General features: G+C 37.4%; 1 protein-coding gene across 7 annotated transcripts in view; it reads right to left on the bottom strand.

Annotated features, from left to right (window-relative positions):
* The window catches only part of ebf1a (EBF transcription factor 1a), a 154,919-nt gene that overhangs the window by 58,261 nt on the left and 71,794 nt on the right, over positions 1 to 24,864 (bottom strand). For 4 of the 7 annotated variants that reach the window (XM_089134912.1, XM_039664542.2, XM_039664541.2 and 1 more), the window contains exons 7-10: positions 11,396 to 11,477; positions 10,298 to 10,454; positions 2,490 to 2,620; positions 216 to 342 (exon numbers count right to left, since the gene is read on the bottom strand). In XM_089134912.1, the coding sequence (XP_088991038.1) occupies positions 216 to 342; positions 2,490 to 2,620; positions 10,298 to 10,454; positions 11,396 to 11,477 (497 nt within the window). The remainder of the gene's footprint in view (positions 1 to 215; positions 343 to 2,489; positions 2,621 to 10,297; positions 10,455 to 11,395; positions 11,478 to 24,864) is intronic. The other 3 variants (XM_039664544.2, XM_039664543.2, XM_039664546.2) reach the window with 1 other exon arrangement.

Genomic DNA, 24,864 nt, shown 5'->3' with positions numbered 1-24,864 from the left:
GAATGCTGCAGGATGTTCCTGGTGTTCAAGGCACAGCTGTTTGTATTAAGATGTGTGCTCAGGAAATACGTAGGATTCCTCTACATAGATTCCCCACTACAGAAACCCCTGGCTAACCGTTAGTCAACCCACATATGAAATCATGAACAGTTAAGAAATGATGGTTGTACATTGCTGAGTGTGGTTAATATGAAGGTGCTTAATGTTGTCCTTACCTGTGTAGATAAATCTTCCCGGTGTACCTTTGCAAAACTGTTTTGACTTGTAGGACAGAGTGACCTCCACAACCCCGGGAATGTGTCTGGGAGGAGTCTGAACTCGAATGGCGTGAGGGGTTATGAGCTGAAAAAGAGATAAAACAAAATGTGTTGCTTTCAAAATAAAACAAGTAGAATACATAGGTTGAAATAAGACAACAATATATTCTAATATACTGTTCAGAGTTTATGAACCGCAACAATGAGAGGATAAGGTAAATTATATCTCTGGAATTGGATCGTGGACACTATCGTCCACTAATTGGACACTAAGGCTTAATTAGAAAAAATTAACTCTGACGTAATACTAGGATACTGACTATTTTCAGAATAGCTTACAATCATCTTATTCTTATAGTGTTATATACACACTGCCGTCCAAAAGTTTTGTACGATTTTTTTATGTTTTTGAAAGAAGTCTCATCTGTTTACCCAGGTTGCATTTATTTAATCAAAAACACAATAAACACAGTAATATTGTGAAATATTATTACAATTAAAAGAATTGTTTTCTATTTGAATATATTTTAAAATGCAAGTTATTTCTGTGATGGTAAAGCTGAATTTTCAGTATCATTACTCAAGTCTTCAGTCACATGATCCTTCAAAAAAACATTCTAATATTCTGATTTGCTGCTCAAGAAACATTTCTGATAATTATCAATGTTGAAAAAAAAAATGTTCTTACTGACTCCAAACTTTTGAATGGTAGTGTACAATGTTACAAACGTTTTTTTTATTTCAGATAAATGCTGTTTTTTTGACCCATCTATCCATTTATAACATTGATAATAAGGATAAATAAGTATTTAAATTAAATGTTTTTCAACATTGATAATTATCAGAAATGTTTCTTGAGCAGCAAATCAGTATATTATAATGATTTCTGAAGGATCATGTGACACTGAAGACTGACGATTAGTGATGCTGAAAATTCAGCTTTGCCATAACAGGCAAAATGTAACTAAACATATTCAAATAGAACAGTTAATTAAACTTTATTAAATATTTCACAATATTAAAAATTTTACTATATATATATATATATATATATATATATATACACACACACACACACACACACACAATAATGCGGTCAGTAGCTGTGCATTATACAGTAAATATAGTAAGCAAGTATTCTATTCTGAACATCGATTATACATATTTAGCCTCTGAGATGTTGAGAGCTTCATGGAGTGTTTTTTTTTCTCCCTCTCATTCTGTTCCTTATTTTAATATATGAACAATATTGATGGCATCCTGAAGGACAGTTATGAGAGGTCATTGGTCAGTACTAATTATGACCAATGACCTCTCATAACTGAGGTCATGAAAAGGTCAACAGAAAAGATGACCTTTTCTGTTAGTTCCACATGGTGACGCAAATCTCGCCAGCCAGTGAGATTAAAGCTTTTGTCAGTTTGAGGTGCAGACAGTCCAAGTCATTACATAATCAAAATTCTGTCCACCTTTTTTGCATCTGCATTTTCTGACACTGTATAACGTCCACTGTATAACTTCACAATGTTTGAAACGTGCATTTAAGGTACTCCTGTTTACCTGCACCCATACTAGCTGAGCTATTAAACAGCATGGTTTTATTCTCTGATTAAACTATGATTTGACTGCTTACAATGTTTGTGAAGCTGTGTTCAATCCCCTTTGAAGAGGAGCCATGCCACTACAAAGAAGCCAGGAGCGCTCAGTTTCCCTGCAAATACTCTGTCATATTCAAAGCCAGCAGCACTGGTGCTGCTTTACATGGCTTTAAACTGTCCCTTTCATTGCTCACTTACTGTAGCTGGGCTTTCATATGCCAGGCAGTGCTCTTCTCACCTCTCAGATAAATATGGCATTGTCAATGAGAGGCTTTTTATAGAATTACCTCTTTTATCTAGCTCTTCTCAACATAAGCAGAACAGAAACTGAGTGAAAGACCAAAACAGATGGACAGACAGGAAAACAGACAGACTGGCTAACCAAAAATGAGCCTGCGCTGAGAACAGAAGCATTACGTCCTTTCAGACTGGCATGTGCCTTCTCAGATTTGTTAGCCAAGTGGATTTTGAATCAATCTTCCATATCGTACATATTTTATATAATTAAGTTGTAAGTAAAAAGGTGCGTTTTAAATGTCATTTTCTTTCATATTCAAATTCTGTTGTGACTCTTAAATCTCTGTTGTTGTCTGTTGAGCATGAATTGTACAAAGTGAAAAGAAAAGTAACTAACCTCACTCCAGACCAGCATGGTGCCAAAGATGACCTGTAGGCCGTCAAAAAAGTTATCACCAATGATGATGACTGTGGCACCCCCTGTTGTCCAGCCTTCACTGGGACTGATGGCCTTAATGCAAGGAGTAGCTGTTTTAGAGACAGAAGAATATGAACAAATGAGTGAGACAGTGGCTCACCGTATACAGTAAACAGCTTGTTTTCTTGAAAAGACATATGAATTATAGATTAATTATGGCTATATGTATTTGCCTGTGTACACATCAAGACACCTGTAAAGTGATTATATGAAAATAATGTCAAGATGCATGAGAATAAACATCTGGAAGCAGCAAGCACATCGTCACTCGTGTGCATCACCTGTGACATAATTTCATGCACAGACTAAATTCGTCGGAAATAAATGTAAAGCTGTGGAACTGATTTCTTCCTGATTCGGGGAAATAGATTTATGAGCCACACTCTATTAGGAAGCTTTAGGCACAGCTTAATGACAAGTGACTGACTCATTAGAGTCGTCACATATGATTAGACTGTGGCCATTCCTCTGCACAGTCCCCATATGCTTCCTGACAGCGGTGCGAGCATGAGAGATGACGCTCGCTCACCGATCATTTATCTCAATCTACCCTGTGTAGTAGCATGATTCACTGCTGGAAATCTCCTGCAGCCTAACCATGATCATCTCTAGTTGTGTTTTGGTATTTTTAGATTGTCACATGGAGGAGCACAAACTTGAAATCAAAGAATGGAGTGGAGATATAGCAATTTATCCACTCCGCTCAGTGTTTTGTAATCACTCCGCTTTCTCTGGTGAGTAAAAGTCCACTCCGAATCCACTCCATAGCTTAAAACTGCACTGTTATGGCTCAGCAGTAAATTCTCTCTTTACTCTCTTCTGTTTCCTATACTGAAATTGATATTAGAGATTATATAAATGTATATAATACACATACTGTATCATTTGTATTATACATTCATATAATTTGATATAATTATTTTTTTTATGTATAATGTTGGATATTTAACTAGGCATGCCCATTTCCCCCAATTATTATATTTTGATTACCTTTGCCATTACATATTGTTAAAAAAAACTTGTTTAATAATTTAAATTTAATTAATTTATTATTGGAATTAAATTAATGGTTAAATGTAATCTTTAGCAAGTCTCAAAATGATTACGTACATTATAAATTTGTAACGGCTAAAATTACTTTTAGCAATCTAAAATGATTGCGTTTAATTTTAATGTTTTATATTGAATTTATTTAGTCAAAATAGTGTTACATTTTAAAACCATCGATTTATAAAACATAGAAGATATTTTAAAGAATGTTGGTGGCCAGACAGTTCATGGTAGCCATTGACTGCATACTTTATTTCCTACTATGAAAGTCAATAGTTATTGTCAACTATCTGGTCACCAACATTCTTTAAAATACTGTATCTTCTTTTGTGTTCAGCAGAAGACAGCAACTCATTCGGATTTGGAACAAATTGAGGGTGAGTAAGTGATGACAAAACTGTCCTTTTTGGGTAAACTATCCCTTAATAATATTAAACAATAATTAAGTTGCAAATTATAGACAAAAAGGTGCATTTTATAAAATTTTCATTGTATTAAAATTCAGTTTGACCAATGTGATTCTCAAATCTCTGTTGTTGTTTTGTCATTTTGACATTGTTTCTGCAATATCATAACACAAATTTCAGAAAGAAAATACAATTTTCTTACATGGTATGCTAATGATGGAGTGTCATCAGAGCAAGTTTGGAGAAAGAGAAAACCTTGCTCCTTACTCCTGGAAAATCCACTTTCTCCACTTTTACGCCGCACAACTTATGCATTCTAGTCCAAAAACACTCAGAATCAGTTGACAAAACTTGTTGCAAAGTTGAGTGCAGGAAAAAAAAGAAAAAAGAAAAAGAAAAAAACATGGCGACAGGACACCTGACTCCCTGGTGCTCTGCTTATGAAAGGCATAATTCCCCTCCGCCTATGTTTTAGTCATGGACATAATTACCGTAAAACGTCAAATAATAGCCGGGATTTTATTTCCCCAAATCGTGGAACTGCGCCGGCTTGTATTTGAGAAAGACGTCTATATGAGACCGGCCTTTATAATTTAGTGTTTAGATGTTGTAGTCTCTAATCTCTAAAAATCTCCAAATGCTCCACGTGAAACTGCGTTCTTCCAACCTTTTAATATCGTGTCAACTGATTTTGATTAATATGTGCGAGGGAGAGAGAGTAAGACAGCACTCGTGTTGTTTGAAGACGTGAGAGTGTGCGCACATGGCGCACACACTCTCTCTGACTCTGTCTCTCTCTCTCTCTCTCTCTCTCTGCTCGTTATGCGCCCTGTCAAGTGCAGCAGTCTCTATTCTACATCACTCACCGATCAAAATAGGCTTTGGCGGGACAAAAATTTGCTTTGGCAGCCGCCAAAAAGCGGACGATCTGATTGTTTTAGAAAATTAACAACCCGAAACTCAAAAACAGACCCGGCCTCTAAAAGACCTTTAAAAGAGACAGGCGTCTATTTGGGCCTCGGCTATTATTTGAAGTTTTACGGTAATGAAATCTGAGGGTCAGACTGGAAAAGATCAGTGATGAGTGTAAAATAGCAGCACTACTCCCTCCAACCCCTCCTTCCTTCCCCTCTGGCGGTAGTAGGAGAACAAGAATGCTAATTCCGCTTGATTATACACACACCTTTATTAAATATTACACTGACCCCATGTGTGCCCAGGGAGGGAGGGGGCCAGGTGCGAGTGCTTGTTTTATGACACTCGTGCAAATGTCATGAGTGCCGGAGTTCGCCAGGCACAGAGAAATCCAGAGTCATTACAGCAGTCGATCAAAAGGCCAGGCGCCCTGGGACACTTTGAGAAAACAGCAGCCAGCCATAAAAATTCAACACCTTAATGAGTTTAAATTTCATTTCAGCATGTTGAACTTTGGCACCGGATTCTAAAGCTTGGTATCTCACTGAAGACGCTTTAACCGACTAATTACTGCTGTTCCAATTTGCTTCTGAATTTAAATAGAAGGAAAAGACATGAGGGAGGGAAAAAAAAGGAAAAGTAAGGGTCCTCTGAGGCAGCTGTCAGAGGCAGAGAACGGGAGAGTCTGTCACGGGCGGCTCTGTTGTCCTCTGTGACTCTGATAGGGGGACTAAGCACACATCTTTTAACAAGCGTTACACACGGCTCTGACTGCAGGCAGGACCCCTGGGAGAGGGTAGGGGTCTACACTCAATGCACGTGTGATAGTGTACCTAAGTGAGGCAGACGGACGGTGGAGGCAGATGGCCTGCGTATAGCAGGCGCTCGGTTCTGCTGATAGGACCTGAACTGAGATGAAACAAGGCTCTAGACCTCACTCGCGTAGCTTAAACTGGTGTGTGTCAGCCATCGGCGATGCCTTGGGAAGAGCTAGCATAGATAATTGCAGGGGATATTGGGAACCTGCAGGGGAAAACGGTCTGGGGAACTGTGTTGGCGGAAGCAGGTTTCAACTATCAAGCTACAAGGAAAATTAAATCTAATTTAAACTACAGTCATGCTACCCTTTTAAAAAAGTAGTTAGCTCCACTACAAGCTGTTAATAAAAAGAAGCTGAGCACACTACCGTTCACAAGTTTGGGGTCGTTAAGATTTAAAAATATTTTTTGAAAGAAGTCTCTTATGGACACCAAGGCTGCATTTATTTGATCAAAAATACAGTAAAAACATATTTATTGTAAAATGTTACTGTTTAAAATTGTCAGCATCATTACTCCAGTCCTAATAGTGTCACACGATTGTTTAGAAATATGCTGATTTGATGCTCAAGAAACATTTCGAATTTACAAAAAAAAAGAAAGTTAAAAAACAATATTTATTTGTGAACACATCAATTTGCACTAAATAGCACATATGGTCTGTGAGATTAATACTACTTGATAAAGAATTTCCTCTTTTTCATCTCTGCATTTTATCTGTTTATTTTTGTTTAATCATAAAACGTATTACACAGCAACAGCAGAATATGGAAATACTTGATTATCTTCCAGGATTCAGATTTACAGAGTCCTTGTAATATTAAATGTTTTCCTAAAGGTATATTGCAATTTAAATAGGGAATTACAAGTTTTAGATTAAGGAACATGATTTTAAAGCATTTCAATAACCCCGAATATACAAATCAAATCTCCTTAGACTAACCGAAATGTCACAAATATTTTGTGTTCCAGCCATGTTGTAATTTTCATAAGTGAAGTAATCCACTTTGTGGCCTTGAGGACTTCCCCAGCTAGTCTTTTTTATTTGTATGAGCTGTGTTGTGGGTGACTGCTGGGCATAATGCAATTTGGCGGCGTGATAAACCAGGAGAGATGAAGAGGAATGTTGAAGCAATCTGTGATGGTAATCTTGGCCTAAGACGACTCTTTTGCAGGGTGCTGAAATTGTGCATGGATTAAGCAGATGGTGGTATGTGAATCCATCTGATAGGATTAAACTTTGGTGCCTCCTCTGCTGCCATCTGTTCCCTTACGCTGCATGCATGCGTATGTGCACTCACTTTTACACACATCTCAGATACAAGCACAATAGCTTTCTCTTCTACAAACTTACATTCTCAAGCCCTGCAGACATCTATTTCCACCACACTGCATTTGTGACATGACCTCACGTATTGGTGCCCTCACTTTACCCTCGTCGTCTCCCCAGCCCAGAGCAATCAACACACATGCACACCGTGTCTGACAGAACAGGCTCATTAGCTGGAGGGGAGTGGAAATGTTCTGAAACTGACACAATAATAGACAAGAGTGGCCAAGCAGAGGTGAGTGAAGGGATGTATGAAGGCCATTTTTGCATATTTTGAGCTGATTTCAGTGGAAAAATCAACAGAATTTGGTGGAAGGGATTTAAATATGGTAAAATGTGTAAAGTATGCTATTATTTGGGAGCAAAATGTATTATAAAATTAGCCAAAGTGCCTTATAAGATCATAAGGGGTGGGAATGTGTAGAACTGCAGTGAATGACAAGTGTTCAAATTTCAAGTGGAATCTAGTTATTACAGGAACAGTATTGAATTTTGAAGCTATGACTTTGTGAGTTTCTGCAATTGCCCTCCAAGAAAAATATGTCTATATGTGCACAGTCAGGGTGTTATATTAGACATACGCAGAATTGCAGTATAAGCCTATCTGTCTCAGGATTTATCCTATCCTTTCTTTTGGAAAAAAAAGAGAAGGAAAGTAAATTTTCACAATTTTTCAAATATGTTGAGGCTTTAGAAAAATGACTTTTGTCATTTTTTCAGTCCAGTGGAAACTATGCTTAAAGACTTAAGACTTCCCCAGGAGAATAGAGAGAACTTAATCATCAGCATCATCATCATCAAATCATCATCATTCAAATCCTTATTTTTTCATCATAGACGGAGGTTAACAGTCCAAGAGAAAAATGTGTTCTTCTCTAGAGTCATCCCAAACATAAATGAGAAAATGATTGGATTTGATTGTGACTGTGGATCAAATCATTACTCAAATCATGTTCACATGTTATTAGACGGATTTATGAGGGCAGCACTATAACCTGCAAGAGATGGAGGATGGAAGATAAGGCCACATGACGCTCAGAAAATAAATGCTCAGTGCTTAAGACTTAGAGGTCTCGTAAGACACATGTTCAAACCTAAAGAGAACAGGCCACTTGGGGAATTCTCCGTTCACTGCTCTTTTCTTAGCCTGCACAAACCATAGTGGATTATGGGTGCTTTGCTGCACTGCTACTGTTGGTGTGCCATTTGTCAGTCAAATGAATGTCTGGTTAGCTCAAACCACCAGCATTATCTGGCATCAGCATGACTTGTTAGTGGCATTATCATGACTGCGGGACACAGAGGTGTTAAATCAGAGTCACTATCGTCTGACTGAATGTCACAGTTGTCTTTCGATTCAAAGTACTGTATGTGCACATCCAATCATCACTTCAGCAGGTGCTCGAAAATCAATAGAAAACTGAGCTGAAATGCAAAAGAACCGGCACACTGCTATCTTTGCTCCCTAAAAAGTTTAATAAAAAACTTTTCGAACACAAGCGGTCTTCGTCAGGTAAAGCAAATAACAAATATCAACAACTTTTATATTAACATGATGAGCAATCAGTGAAATGACCAATCATCCAGTAAACCAATGAAATCCAATGGAAAAATCCAAAGACAGTTGAACAAAGATATAAACAATATCTGCAACAAAAGGTTGCAGTTATACCGCAAAAGAAATCCTTAAAGTGCGGACACATTAGTGCAATTTCAGGAAAAAGATCCATTATCAAAAGTTTAGTAATGTTTGAAACACAGCTGACCTCAATGTAAAATCGACAACATAATTTGTGTCTTACCCCATTGAACTTTTCTTGTTTTTAGCCTAAATCGCTCACATTTATTCTGAAAACAAAAGATGCTATTTTCCAATGGGCTAGAACATATTCATTGTCTTACTGTACCGTATCCACTTTTTTAGAAAGAAATCTTTAAGGATATTTACATACTTTTAATGGATAACACGAAAAAAAAAAAATTCCCATTAGCAAAGCATAAAGGCCTGTTCACACCGGGACAAATTTCGCACACGATATTCGCCGACGTTTAATGTCTCGTGAATAAACAATGGGCGCCAATGTGAGTGTGTACACCGACGCGAAAAACGGCAAGCGTAAAATCGTCATTTTTTAAAAACTGCCGTTTTTAAACGTTTTTAAAGTTTTTTTGTTTTTTTTTTAAATGCCGCGTCAAAAAATATCCAACCAATGAGATTGCCGCTTTTGCTCACGTGTTTGGAGCTTCTGAAGTTACAGTAAAATACAACTTGGGGGCGCTCAAACACGAAACGGTCTTGCCGCGCACACATACGTAATGGCGAAGAAGCTCTACGCCAAGTAGCGTCGCCGTCTACACTGCCAGGAAGAAATAAGACGAGGAAGATGCAAGGCAAGATGAATGTAGAGCTGCTGGTCTCGTTGGTGTTAGAACATAAAGAACTATGTGACAAACGCGACTGCGACTACAAACATCTTGATAAAAGAAAACTGTTATGGAGTGGTATTGCAGAGCAAATGGGCGCCATCTAATATCAGGGAATGAATTTGCATGTTCACTCGGCTCATCGCTTGGGTGTGAACACAAAAAACGTGTTGAAAAACGCTGACGAATAACGTGCGCTGATATTTGTCCAGTTGTGTATGGGCCTTTAAAGTCAAGGATTCTTCAGTGGAATTGACCTGGTTGCATTTGCTAGTTTTTTTGCATTTGAACTCGACCGCACATAAGCACCACCATTCAACATGTTCGACTGTTCATTCAATGATGTTTAACTTATTTTAAGAATGATTATTTTGTTCAATATTTAAACCTTTTAGAGACAGCTGTAAGTAAGCCATTGCTAGGTTGAAAAAAGTGAAATCAATATTTTTGCAATACCATTTGTTTATACTAGTTGGGTAGAAATTGAATAATTAAGCTTTAAACTAAGTTGATGTAAAGGAAAAAGGCAGTGCTAGCCATGATGGCATATTGAAGTGGCTTAGCTTTGCTGGATGTGCTAGGAACGTTAGCCGTGTGCAAATAAAAGAGTTTGTTGTGGGGAAAAGTACAATGAAGGATTTTATAACGGCAACTACATAAACATTGCAGGTGTAAGTCTTGTCTTTTATTCCTTCTGTTTCCCCCTATTTTTCTCAGTGTGAAAAATGACAAACTCGTGTTTTTATTTCTCAACAAAATGCATGTAAACAGGTAGACACATACAGTATGTACTCTCACCGTGCTCCAGGTACGACGGAGTTCCTTCAGACGGGTCCAGCCTGCGAGCTCTACGTCCATGTTTAGAGTTATTGTGTACAAACATGTTATCAGACACAGCCAGGACGTGTCCGTCCACGTTGACCGTCGTAGACACCACCACCTGCAGAAGACGAATAATGACTGCATTTCACTTGACCCACAAAGACACACTCGGTCCTTGTATACAAATGAACACGTAGCTCAAACAAACAGCTCAAGTGTTGAGGCAGCACAAACACACGTGTAACCGCTGACTGATAAATTGACATACAGGCACATTTCACCAGAGAGCCTGGAACCATGACAGCAGCTAACAGCTCTCAAGGAGCTAAAGTCATAGACTAGAGGTGTCTCACAGCAACTGAGGAGCCTCTTGATTTAAATGGCTCTCAGGCTTTGAGAGGTCTCTCAATCTCAAGAGAGGAAGAGGCTTGATGAGACTTGGCAAACACCGCTTACATTATCCCTGTTCTGGGCAGCCACTTCATTCGCTCAAAGCTTCTTTTTTCTCTCTCTATTCTCCATCAGTATTTCTTTATATGTTCTCAAGTACTCACATTTTATCAGTTAAGAAACCATTCTTTGGCCTCAAAAATAAATAAAACTACATTTTAAGTGAAATAGTGGGTGGTCAGTTGAATGTGTTAATTCAGTGTATGTAATAATATAATACATACAATTATAATAAAAATATATAATTGTGTATATACTTTTTCTAGCCACTTTATCTAATATCTATTTATTAATAGTCTAATGTAATGTCTTTGAAAGATTTTTTTTAGCAAATATTGATCAATTTATTCTGATTGTTTGAGTATGTATAGTATAGCATGCAATTCTGTCAATTAAGAATGTAGAGTCATAGTAAAATAAAATATTTCAAATATACTTTCAAAATCCTATATGGATTTTCATGAACTACTTATCTGTTAAACATTAATATAATAAATAAACTAATCATTATTATAATAATACTTGCAATGTTATTAACGACAATATAAATGCAGCTTGTCCAGTCACATATATGACTAAAATTGCAATTTTGGTCTAACATGGTCTTACCTGAAAGCGCCGCATGTCTCGTGGGTTTCCTGCATTCTTTAGGCAGTTCTGGTTGCATTTGAGAAAGAATTTCAGGAAGAACCTGGAAAAACACAGAATAAAAGGATTTATGAGGTAAGTCCATTTTGTTCATGACTTTGGCGCAGAGACTGTGGAAAAGATGGCAGGGTTGTGTGGCATTGACATTAGAGCTATATTATGTGCCACCCCGCTATGAGGAGTTAACCTACATCCTCCTACTCTGCATTCTTAAGATAGATAGCTACATACATATTCACAAAGTTACAATAAGCAACACACTGTCTAGGATATGAAGACGCCAGAAACATGCCTGTCAGCTGAGTGAAAAGAAGAAAACAGGAGAAAGATCAGGAGAGATTGAAATGTTACCGAAGTCATTCCAAAGCGCACCCATATTCACCATAGCCACAGATCCAGTGAGATATTCTGTTAAGGTAACCATAGTAGATTGATTTCTGAATCCCTATTAACACTTATTAACTATTATTAAGAAATATGCTAGACGCGTCTATTCACTGTACTGTGTACTTGTGCTCAACTTCACAGGGGTACATCCAATATTGTAAATGTTTCTGTGTCCTTTATCAATTAAATTAATAATGTCTCTCAAATGATTTCTAAGCGTTTATTGTTTATGCATTTTAATAACAGTGTTTTAATGTTGGATCCAGTGGGCTTGTCAGATATTGTATGGCTGTGACTCAGCGTGTTTCCCCTCCTTTCTGTGCAGTCTGAAATCTACAATACTAATTAGCACAGTGGGGTATCTCTTTTTTCTTCATTTATGGTTTTCTGGTTCACTGCACTGGTATAGTTGAGAACCCACATCTATCTGCAGCATACACTATTATATTTGCTGCCTGTCACTACTTACACAAATGCATTGATACTATTGCAGTGACCTACATATCCATCATCTTTTACTAACAATACCATGGACTCCTATTCATTTTATAGACACAATAGTTCAAATGAATACTTTTACTCAAAAAGGATGCATTATATTGATCAAAAGTGACAGTCAATTTTTTACATTTACAACAAAACTTGAAAAAATTAAATAATAGTAATTAAAATAAAATGATGAGCATAAGAGACTTCTTTCAAAGACATTAAAAATTCATACCAAATAACAACCCCAAACCTTTGAACGCAAGTGTACAGCTAAATATAAATACTACAGACTAACCCAAACAAACAGTCTAGCCGTTGATTTTTTTATAATAAAAAATTTAACCCCCCCCCCCCCCAAAAAAAAAAAAAAAAAAAAAAAACATATTTAAATATATTTTTTTCTGCAAAGTGTAGCTTAATATGTATGTGTACTCATCCATTCTTCTCTTCTTAGGCTATAATAATAAGTATTATTATTATTATTATTATTGATAAATGCATATGTATACGTATAAACTTTTTTCATAAAAATTTATTATTTTACGGGTGTGGTTAGAATTTAGGTTAAGGCTAGTCAGTATTAGCTTATATCAAAAACAATAGAAGTCAGTGGAAAGCCTCACAATGACAATAACAATGTGTGTGTGTGTGTGTGTGTGTGTGAGAGAGAGTGAGTGAGTGAGTGAGTGAGTGAGTGAGTGAGTGAGTGAGTGAGTGAGTGAGTGCAGCTGACTTGTTAGCAATGAAGGAATGTAATATGCATATGTGTGCACTGGCTGGGATTAAGAGGCACAGGTCTCATCCTTTGCTTTATAATCTACTGTTTGTGCCACCCTTCTAACATCTACAACATTACACATCAATGTGTGTCAGGCCATTCATCCAAATTTCAAGCCTTTGTGCCAAGTAGCATAGATGGAAAATATGTATACTGTACATATGATCGCATACTGTATCTTTACATAAAGAGAACAACTTTGATTAACTTTTTTGATCCACTTCAAATGTATATATATATATATATATATATATATATATATATACACATTGGATGTGGATCAAAACACTTCATCAAAGTTGTCCTAAGACAAGAATGGGTTGTTCAAGGTTCATGTATAACTTTGATGAAAGATCCACTTCAAATGTTGTCTATGGGTGTGTGTGTAATTTGTAAATATATGGAACAAAAATATGCTGTGTATGATTGAGTGTGCAGTGCATATAGATCAGATCTAGCATTTGCAGCTCATTGGGTGCATTGATAAAAACATGTTTGTGTGTGTGTTATCCACAGTGTTGTTTGGGTAAGCAGATTAGGGCTACAGACCTCGTCTATAATATCATTTAAGAACTCTAAGCCGTGGCTTCTTCCTCGCTGATTCCCTCTGCCACTGACCCTGTCTGAGCACTCCTGAACTGTCCCTTATTCTTCCACGCTCTCGATTTCTTTCTCTTTCCTGCTTTGTGTGGAGATAAGTCTTGGCTTAACCTCATCGCTGACATCACGCTCTCATAGTCCTCCTAAATCCCCTGCAAAACCCTGGGTGCCCTCACTTTAGGAAGACATCCTTTGTCTTTCTTTCCCTCCACTCCACAGATTTGTCCTTCTGGTCTCCTAACCGCACGCCACGTTCACATAAACACTCACTCATAGTTTTTAGAGCCCCCATTCACATGTGTAATGTGTATATAGTTTGACTTTGTTGACCCTTTAGCTCCATTAGCATTAGCAAGAGTACTACGGTGTCTGCCGAACAGGGAGGGTACATGTAATCACACGTGTAATGTTTAATAAAGTGCTTACTGTCCCCTCTGTAGGGCACTTCGGACAGGGACCTTATGCTTTTAGAAGAGATTGGACAGTGCATTGCAAATGGCACGACTAAGAGCACTTCAATTAGAGAGGGCTATTACCACAGTCAGCGTGAGGAAGAGGGCAACGCTCCAAGTGTCTGATGGGTAGGACGAGTTTGAGTCAGAGCCTCACCTTACTGCTCTGCTTAATAATTCTTACGTTGTACTTTTAGACACATCAGAGCGGATGCTAATGAAAGCGGAACTGGAAAAGTGGATGTGGAAGGATGAGAGAGTGATTCACAAAATCCCATGCAGTGTTTATTGCTCGACTAATACTTATTTATGTAATGGTAAAGCTGAATTTTCAGCATTATAATTGCAGTCTTCAATGTCACATGAAACTTCAGAAATCTTTCTAATATGCTAATTTGCTGCTCAAGAAATATATATATATTTCACTTAATATTCTTTTAAAATAAAATATCAATTTTTATTTATTTAAATGGATATCATTCCTCATAATCAAAAAGACAAAATTGAATGATAAATGATGGCTGTGCTGTTTAAAATGAAAATAATTATTATTTGTTTCTGATAATGGCAATGATCACTTATGTGTTTTTTACCCATTAACACTTGCAAGGAATTAGATTTTCCCCGTTTAGGTTTCTAAAATATATTTGTGTGGTATTCAGTTGATGCGCAATGACTTTTATGTCACTGAAATGTCATGTCTCCGCTTCCTGTGACGTGATATATTGATGTAATATTGTTCCCTATGCATTTTGTAGTGCCCTTTAGACTGAACAGAGATGGTCGAATACCCTATGAAGTTGACTTAAAGAGAGGAGGTAAGAAGGAATGTCAGGGCGAAAAAGAAGGAGAGCAACGAATTAAAGCAGAAGTCGAGGACTGATGGGGTTGGTGTAGGCAGGGTTAATGTAATCCTCAAGAAATTGACCTTTGACCTCAGTCTAACAAGGGGTCACATCTGTCCGCTCAGCTCTGGCCCATTAATTAACTCTCCTGCAGTTTCGCCTGACTGTGTTGAACATTCTGTGTTGTTCTCCTCAAATCTCAGCACAGGAACGATTCACAAAATCGAACCCGGTTTTGCTAGTCGTCAAATTAAATAGTTACAAAACATCCACACAGAAAGTGGTCTTTACAATCAGACACCAACTCAAAGTGCGACGATCAGAGAAAAATGCACTTTAATAAACAGAAAATCATTTGTCAAAATTTCAGCTGCCCCTTATCAAGTTTCCTTCGCTCCTAAAAAGCACATCAAATAAAATAGTTTTTGGAAACACATTTGGAAATGTGTTTCCAAAGATACTTGTAGCCCAAGTCACTCGCACTATTGATTTAAATGCATTTGATTGTAGCTGCGAGGGTGGTTTCAAATGAATGATAGTGGTGTGCAGAGAGAATGGCCGATCTGGAGTCAGCACTAACTGCGGCAGCATGGCATAAAAGCATGTGGCATGTGCGAGTATGGTATTACCCACACTCTTAGTAAATGAGACCAAGTCAACGGCACCAGCCATCAATTATTCAGAGGCTGAGATGGCAATTATGGCACTGAGCACAACCAACATGAATATTTTATGAAGGCTAACGCAGACCATAAGAGTGTGAGAGGGGGGGACTCAGAGAAAGAGAATATAAATGTGCCCATTTCTGGGAGACACAGTCAATGCCCGTTCTTGCCATAGAGCAACACTCAAAGTGCCATACGGTATGGCATGATATCTCTCTTCATCCGCTCTCTCCTCACCTTACACCATCTTATCTTCATTCAAGTCTCCCAGAATGCCTTAGTGAGACAGCAGCATGGGCTGTCTTAATGGGACCAGAGGCAGATGTCTTCTCGAAGGCAGCTCTCCATTACCTCTACTATGTGGGCACGATAGGAATGTTGCAGTTGTTTAAAACACAGAGTTTGAGTTGTGGCTAATTGAGTAAGGCGACACCATGTTGACGAGTGATAGGCTAATCTTCTGAGCGGCAGCGCTAAAGCCAGGCGGCCCTGTAACTCGCTGTCCGTTTCAGCCTCTGTTTGTCATTCACTCGATCTCTCTTTTAGCTCCCCTCTAGAAAAAAAAAACATATTGCTCATGCTTTCAAAATATACACGTGCATCGGTTAGCCTCCCAACTTAATGTCCTCTGAATTTTCTTGTAATTCCTTCAAGACCAGATACGGCAAATAAAATAATAATAATGCAGAGTAGAGTCTGACAGCTACAAGAAGTCTAACCTTCCCCTTTCTCCGCCTTCGGGCAAGCTGAGACCAGTAGGCATGTTGTGCTGACAGCTCTAAAATTGCTTACAATACACATCTCCAAAAGATCTGTCCCAGGCAAAAAAAAAAAAAAAAAAGAAAAAAAAAAGAAGAAGAAATATCACCGGCTTGCTTAGCTGGTCTTTCAGATGTCTTATTTTTCCCTCCTCCCACCATTTATTATGGCTGGATTTCTGCACTGGCCTGCGAGTTTGGTGCCAAATGCAACCGAAGAACTATTTCAGAAAGAGAGAGAGAGAAAGAAGAAACTGCGAGCGAGCAAAGAGAATTCTCTTATCATAACATCATAGTAGAATTTACACTCTCTGGTTTCCATTGTCTGCAAATGTTTCCTCAGAGTGAATCAGTCTCGAGTGTTTTTTTTATTTTATTTTTAGTAGCATTATTTATTTTTAGTCCTCTTTTGGTGAATGTGTGTGGACTGTTTTGGTACACAGAATGTATTTATTTATCTAAAAAAACCTCTAATTCATCATGTTCTATATTAAAGGTGCACTCAGTATTTTTTCAACCTTTCATATTCACTGCTGTTCATAACTTTGGGGTCAGATAGATTTTTGTATATTTTATTGAGCAAGGATGCTCTAAATTAATTAAAATTGACAGTAAAGACATTACAAAAAAACTGCAATACTGTTTATTTTAAACTTTCTATTCATAAAGTAATCCAGAAAAAAATTATCAGTTTCTACAAAAATATTAAGCAGCACATTGATAATAATAAATAAATGTTTCTTGAGCAAGAAATCAGCATATTAGAATGATTTCTGAAGGATTTGACACTGAAGACTGGAGTAATAATAAAATTCAGCTTTGCGTCACAATAATAGACAACATTTTAAAATGTATTAAAATAGAAAACATTTATATTAAATTGTAATAATATTTTGCAATATTACTGTTGTATTTTTGATCAAATAAATACAGCCTTAGTGGGCATAAGAACTTCTTTCAAAAACATTAAAAAAAAAAAAATTAAAAAAAAAAACAAGTCTTACAGAGCCCAAACGTTTGAAAAGTAGTGTATATAATATGATTATATAAGAAAAGTTGGGTTTTGAGATTGCGAGATCTTAATAGCACTGGTTAAACTTCCTCTAGTCGAATAAATGAGTCATGGCTGACTGAGAATAGCAATTTCTACAATGACATCACATGGCATTGCGTTTGCATTATGCCACAAGTTGGCCACTACCCACAAGTTGTCAATAGTCCAAGATGACTCTTTATTGGTCAGGTAAACATTAAAAAAGAATTACATTTTTCAACAGTTTTGAATTGCTGGATTTCCTCCCTTTGACAATCCATTGGAGTCTTATACCATTACTACCTGGGCTGTGTCGATTTAAGAGCAACGAATGGAAGACGCACCCTTTACGAAATAACAATAAAGAGTTGAGTGAGACAGAAAGAGTGAGCGAGAGACAATGAACGTGAAAGAGGAGAGCGAGGAGAGAAATTTCACATCAGACAGCGGGGACCAGACCCAAGAGACGAGTGCAGTGTAGAATTATTTTACATAATAAATGCTTCAAATCCAAGCCTGTAATTGATAGCTGAAGCCAGGCAACGATGTGCAGCCACCACACATGGGTTTTGGGGAGCTGTCAATCAAGTTGCTGCCACTGGAGGAGGGATAATGATTGTCATATGACAACTGCCTGATTGAATGTAATCATTACAGCGAAAGCTATTGTTTACAAGTGCCAGTGGAGGTGTGTGAGAGAGCAGACCAGCAGTAGTACAGCAGGTGATGGTGTAATAACTTAAACTTCAGTTCATTAGGGCAGGGTTTTGAGAGTCGAAGTGGAAATAACTGCTCCTACTCCCCGTTTGCAGCTGTTTCATATATTTTATGCTGAGATTTACACATTAAACCCTTCCGTCTCTGGCTTAATGGATATAATTGACTAATTCAGCACAAATGACCCTAGTTTTAGCTAATCATACAGAAAGCTATGGACAGATATATTTTCTGTAAACAGCCTCTGTGCTTTGGCCGTGTACATAAGGCACAAATTAATTGCACCGCTCAGAGGGAAATACAAGATCCCACACGATAGATTCAACGCAATGTGAACTGCACAAATAAACCATCTAGGGTGGAAGGTAAAAAAAAGTATATTAAAATCATTCTGTTATGTAATCATTCTCATAATTTACAAATCTTAAACTAAATTTATAAGAAAAGAGAGAGAGAGAGAGAGAGAGAGAGAGAGAGAGAGAGAGAGAGAGAGAGAAAGAGAGAGAGAGAGAGAGAGAGAGAGAGAGAGAGAGAGAGACCACCCTCCTGTATATTTCAGAGGCTGTAGGCAAACACCTCAATAATTCATGATGGAGAGATTGATTTTTTTTTTCCTTTGGCGAGAGGCAGCAGATGTGGCAGGGTTGAAGGAAGGGAGGGAGGAAGGGAGTGTAATGGAGGGGTGGTGGAGGGACAGAGCAGGCCTGAGGGTCAGCAGCCAGTGGGATCATTAGACCGCCAGCTTTTTGTGTGAAGACTAGAGCTTTACAGCACACTGTTACTCACTGCCAAAGGGCTCCGACAAACTGGCCTGAGTAATACTTAGCTACTCCCTATATTCCCTACAAAAACACCGGAACAGAAGGATGCGGTCAGATTAACCTCAAAGGAATATTGTTTTTTGACCTATAATGCTATGAATCCGATGATCACAAAAATATCGATTTTCGATTCAAAACAGTGCTATATGGATTGATACAGTACATCACATTCCTTTCTGATATCTTTGTGTAAGTAAAGCTTACTTTTTAGCCATAAATTATTTATTATAATTTTGCACAGGCATGGCCTTATGTAATGAGAACACTTTACAATCATATGGTTCGATTAGTAATTATAATTAGTTAGTAGGTATCATGAACAAACAATGACAATTTCTATATATTTTAAACAGCATTTAGGTTAAATTAATTTATGAATGTAGTATTTTTGGTTATTGTTTGATTCAAAATGTATTATTACATGTATAAATTAACATTAACCTAGATTAATATATGGTATTAGTATTATTCATTGAATTATTTATTGTTATTTAAAGTTATTTTAAGCTGTTGTGATGATTAAATCATTGTAATAGATTGCTTTGTATGCCAAGTGTTACCATCTAAATACTTGTTGAATAACTGCGGAAAAAAGATGATTTCTTACCAACCAAATAATAAGATACAGCCTACCCCATGAAATCATTATAGTATTTCTGTGGCTTTTACACTTTTTATTTTTATTTTATTTTTGTATTTAAGATATGCTATTGCCTCTGACTGACAACAGAAACTACTGTAGCTAATTATTGTTTAAGGCTTTGGCATGATTTCATTTTTGAGATTATTTGCCTCATACTGGTATAAATAAATAGAATGACTTTGCAAAAAGCATAGTCTATGAAAAATGGAAATGTATAGCATGGGGGTCCAGCTAGAGCGGGACGACACTCGTTTACAGTGCTTTGATATGGCATGATGAGGTTAGAGAAAAGAGCAGAGCAGAGAGAAATGTAAAGGAGGGAACTCTGTTCCCCCTCGCATGTCTGATGGAATCAACTCTGTGGGTGTGACGGGACGGCAGGTGAGGCTTTGAGAGCGAGCGGCATCCTTTTGTCATCGCCTGCTCTCACAAATAATTCATGGCATCAGAGGGAAGGGGAGCGAGGGAGGTGTATTGACAGCTACCACTTCTACTTGCCTTCACCTGTCTTATCCAGTCACCCGCAGATAGGACGCAAAGGACAGAGGGACCTTTTCACGGAGAACGAGTGCGCTGCCTTTCTCTTCCACTGACCTAATTAGAACTCACTCGCTCCCTGCCTACGTCTCCTCTCATCCGGCGTGTCCCACTAAAACCTAATCGCTGTTTTAACCCACAAGAAAGGGGGTCCAGGTGCAGATGTAAAATGCCACAGGGGAAATTTAAAGACAAACTCAGACTCTCTGCTTTCAAATTAAAAATGTATTTAACTGTTAATAATGCCAGTTTATTCAATGTATCGCTAATTAATCATGGTATGATGGGAGAACCTGGTCTAATTTGCCTTTTCCTATGGAGTTTTAAATTTACATTGTAGAACAAAATGTCAAAGTAATGTTTACCACAGGCTTTATTTTAAACATACATCGATAATATATATATATATATATATATATATATATATATAAATGATAAAACTCTTGAAAGAACCAGAAAGGAATTAGTCTTCTGACATCATACCAGCACAAATCCATTCGGTTTGCTTGAACGATGTTGTATACCCTCTTAAAAACAAAGATTCTTTATTAGAACATTTACATTGTACAAAAGGTTCTTTAGAGTGGAAAATGGATCTGATTATTAAAATGTTCTTCTTACTAAGAAAAAAATGGTTCTGAAAAGAATTATTTACATGGGCAACTGGGTATTGCTGCTGCTGCTTTTATTTTTAAAACAACCTTTATTTTTAAGCGTGTAGTCTATTAAAAAGCCCGAGCAGGAGAAAAAGATGTGCAAAAGTGTGATGTGTGACTCTATTAGTGCTCTTGAGCGAGTGACTGCGAGGTGGAGTGTCTCCGCCGCCTGGTAATCTGCTCCTGATAATTTATTATTTACATTATATTAGACAACGGCGCACAGTCAGACGGAAGCACTACAAAACTGCAGCATATTGATTTTAACAGCGCACTGTCTACAGCGATTTGTGGTGGCATAGGGGCTGTCGCCGAGTGCCAGCCTCGCAGGATCACAGGAACAGGATGCCACTGTGCTACATGCTAATGCGCACTTTAAACATTTAACACTAGGAGGTGCTGTAATTGCTCTGACAGCTGACAGGTGACCAGCAGAGTGTAACATACACTGCTGTCTCTCCCCTCCTCTTCCTCCTCCTCCTCCTCCTCCTCCTCCTACCGACAGCGCTAGTCTCTTTGGGTTGAACCCTGCTCTCTCAATCTCTCTGAAAAAGGAGGGATGAAAGTTGTGATTCTCCATTCTGCTTGAACGAAGTGGCTAATTAGAAGAGGAGGATTATGGGCTGCAAGATAAGAGGATACATTTTCCACTAGTCCAAGATAGATAGTGTCCGCCGCAGTAGGTTGCTGAAGGTGCCGCCACCTTTTCATTAGCATCTCCGTTAATTACTGGTTCCGGGCTGTTTGGAGTTAGCATCATTAGCCCGATAGTGCTGGAAATATTAGTACAGCAAATTGGTGTGGTTTTCAATTGGGTTAAACAGGAAAACCTTCATATAAAGAGGGTTGAGTTTTATTAAATTAGCCTTCTGCAAATGAGTACAGTTTGCCCTATCATGCCTCCCAGCACAAATTTACCAAAATAATTACACAGCCGGGCTGCCGATTCAGTCATATTTTAATAATCTGACTTTCTCGCTTTCATTAAATTAAAATGGGGTTTATGTGTCACTTTGGTACAATTAAACACACAATCACAACCTGAGAAAAGCGCTAACATCAAAGTGGTAATAACTTTAAAATAATCCCTGTAGCGACCACAATTATTACACTAGATATAATAAACATCTTGGTAATTGCAGGAGTACGGCATCCTCAGTAGGACATTTTTTTTGATCTGCGGTATAAGCCGCGTCAAGATAAAACTACAGAGCGGAGAGGGGAGGGGCCAGAAGGAGCCGAGAGACAAGAGCTCTAATTATAAGAACATGAAACACTTCCTAAATAGCTACTAAATGAGGAAACCAAATGAGTCTGGTGATATTACAGTTTAAAATACACTTTAGACAAGTTGCCCTGGTTAAAAGTAACTTTCAAAAGACACAAATGCGACTATAATCAGCTGTAAAAAAAAAAAGAATGTTGGATTGGGAAATAATGTAGGAATAATGAAAATAATGGGATTACTGGGTTTACAATGATATTTAAGAAAGCTAAATGTTTGGGATAAGCAGATGGAAGCCTGTTTCAGCCTTGGAGTAAAAAATAATAAATAAATAAATAAGGTAATTGTGAGACAAGGTTTCAGATAAGGGACAAATGCGAGATATGAAGTCATTTTGTGAGATATACAGTCAAAGTTGCAGCTTCCATAAAGCATTCAAAAGCACACGTATAAGTAACTGGAGGGATTTGTTTTGTATTGTTAATTCGTCAAAGATTAAAGTGACAGAACAGACATTTATAATGTTACTAAAAAATTTCCACTTCAAATAAATGCTATTATTTTGAATTTTCTGTTCTTCAAAGAATCCTGAAAAAAATATCTTTTTGTCACGGTCTCCAGGTAAAAAAAAAAAAAACATAAGAAAATTTTCATATTAGAATGATTTCTGAAAGATAATGTGACTGAAAACTGGAGTATTGGCTGCTGGCACTTCAGCTTTGCATTTTATTTTACGAGTCATTTTTATATTGCAATATCACATACGGTTTTCCATTCATCAGTGTTGCCGCTCTGCAGTTGGATACTATTATGCGCGTCTTGTGTTTTTAAGAGTTCAGTTTGATCCCCTTATGCCTTTCACTTTGATGTTAAAAATTGTTGTGAAATTGAATAGACAGTCAAACTCTATAGCGCTTCTCCTCATGTGAACGGCTGAAGACAACGGCGCGGCATTTAAAGACAACTTTCGATGACTTACATCACAGAATTTACTGGTATTTTGCTGCTGATGTGTGAATGATCTCTTACCGGTAAAAAGCCAGAACGACATTGCGTGTGTGAACAGCATATTTGTGTATTAACCGGTAAAGTAATTCTGGCAATTTTAAGGTAATTTGTTGTGTGAAAGGGGCTTTAGAAGTTTCAGGCTGTCCCTTAAGTGGCCCGGGTGCCCTAGTCTCAGCTGTGACCCGAAAACAAACGTTCTTGATAATTTGCATCTATTTTACATATTAATCATATAGGCGTATTAACAACAAAATATGATAAACTCTACTATAATCATCCAGCAAATCCACAACATCAATACGATTAATAGAGCATGTTGTGTGTCACTGAAGGTGCAGTGCACTAAAAACCTTATCTGATCCATATTAATGGCCCTTGAAGAATGGAGTTAACCTGTGGGATCCATCCTTCTCACCTCTCAATTAAAAGCTTCCCTCCCTCCCAAGCACACATACCCAATGCTCAAGTGGTGCTCCATCTCTATTACCCAGAAGGCATTAGCAAGTCTGTTTCTTTATCCAATCAGATGGAGTTTCCATTCTTTTCTTCCCTGCCCAGTTCCTTTTTTGTTCCCCTCTGACAGTCTGTATAAATGGCTTGGGATGAAGTCATTCCTCAAGCACTGCTGGCAGGCCCTTTCATTATTTACAATATTTACTTCAGGGGGGAAGTCACGGCTTGCCGTCAGATTTATCTGTCTGAGAAATGAGCTCCGCTATGCAGATCATCTCCAGAACAAAAGCGACGCATCGGCGTGTTGCGCTGCCACACTAATTTGGTTCATGAAGTGTGTAACACAGTCCTCTTTGGCAGGGGGGCTTCATTTGTCTCTGACTTTATTAAACCAATATATAACAATCTTATTCGTGCTCAAAGCTCCGGCACACGGGCTGCGTTACCTGAGCAGAGCGCAACAATGAAGGCTGTTTCAGAATAGAACTGTTATAGGAAGAAGTTAGGTAGGCTACTGATAATAAACTCTCGAATCAAAACCAACGATACATGCATTATCTATAGCATTGGTGTTGCCCGTTTTGGTTTTATCAGGTTTATTTATTCTTCAGAATTTAAAAAAAAACTAAATTGAATTGTGACATAAACAGTAAATACATACTGTTCAAAATGTCTTTGAAATAAGTGCCAGTGCTGAATTTGATCAAAACTACAGTAAAATAGTAATATTGCGAAATAGTCTTACAATTTTGTATTTCGATACGTGTAGTTTATTCCTGTACAGTAATTGCAGATCGGAATTTTCAGCACCATTACTTAAGCCTTCAGTGTCACATGATCCATCAGAAAAAAAAAAATCATACTAATATGATGATTTAGTGCTCATGGACCATTTCTTCTTATAATTATCAACATTTAGAATATAAGTCCTGCTAAATATTTTTTTTTTTTTGAAAAATAAATATATTTTTATGATTATTTGATAAATATTAAGTTCAAAAGAACACATATATTTAATATATGAAGAGTTCAGATGCAAAAGCCTCTAAGTGCCATTTGAAATTTTCTTCTAAAATGATGATTTTTATCAAGCTTGTATATATAAGTTCAGTAATTTCACTTAAATGGCAGTGAAGATTACCTATTAATTGTCATTTAAGTGAAATTACTGAACTTAAATATACAAGCTTGATAAAAATGGTCATTTTAGAAGAAAATTTCAAATGGCATTTAGAGGCTTTTGCATCTGAACTCTTCATATATAACATTTAACAATTTAAAAGTCGCTTAAGCTTTGATTAATGCACCCTTGCTCAAGAAAAGCATTCTCTTAGTCTCCAAACGTTTGAACACTAGTGTACAT

The sequence above is a fragment of the Pimephales promelas genome, chromosome 9, assembly GCF_988280905.1.
Source record: "Pimephales promelas chromosome 9, fPimPro1.hap1.1, whole genome shotgun sequence".
Lineage (NCBI taxonomy): Eukaryota > Metazoa > Chordata > Actinopteri > Cypriniformes > Leuciscidae > Pimephales > Pimephales promelas.
This window is presented reverse-complemented; position numbering and strand designations above follow the sequence as displayed.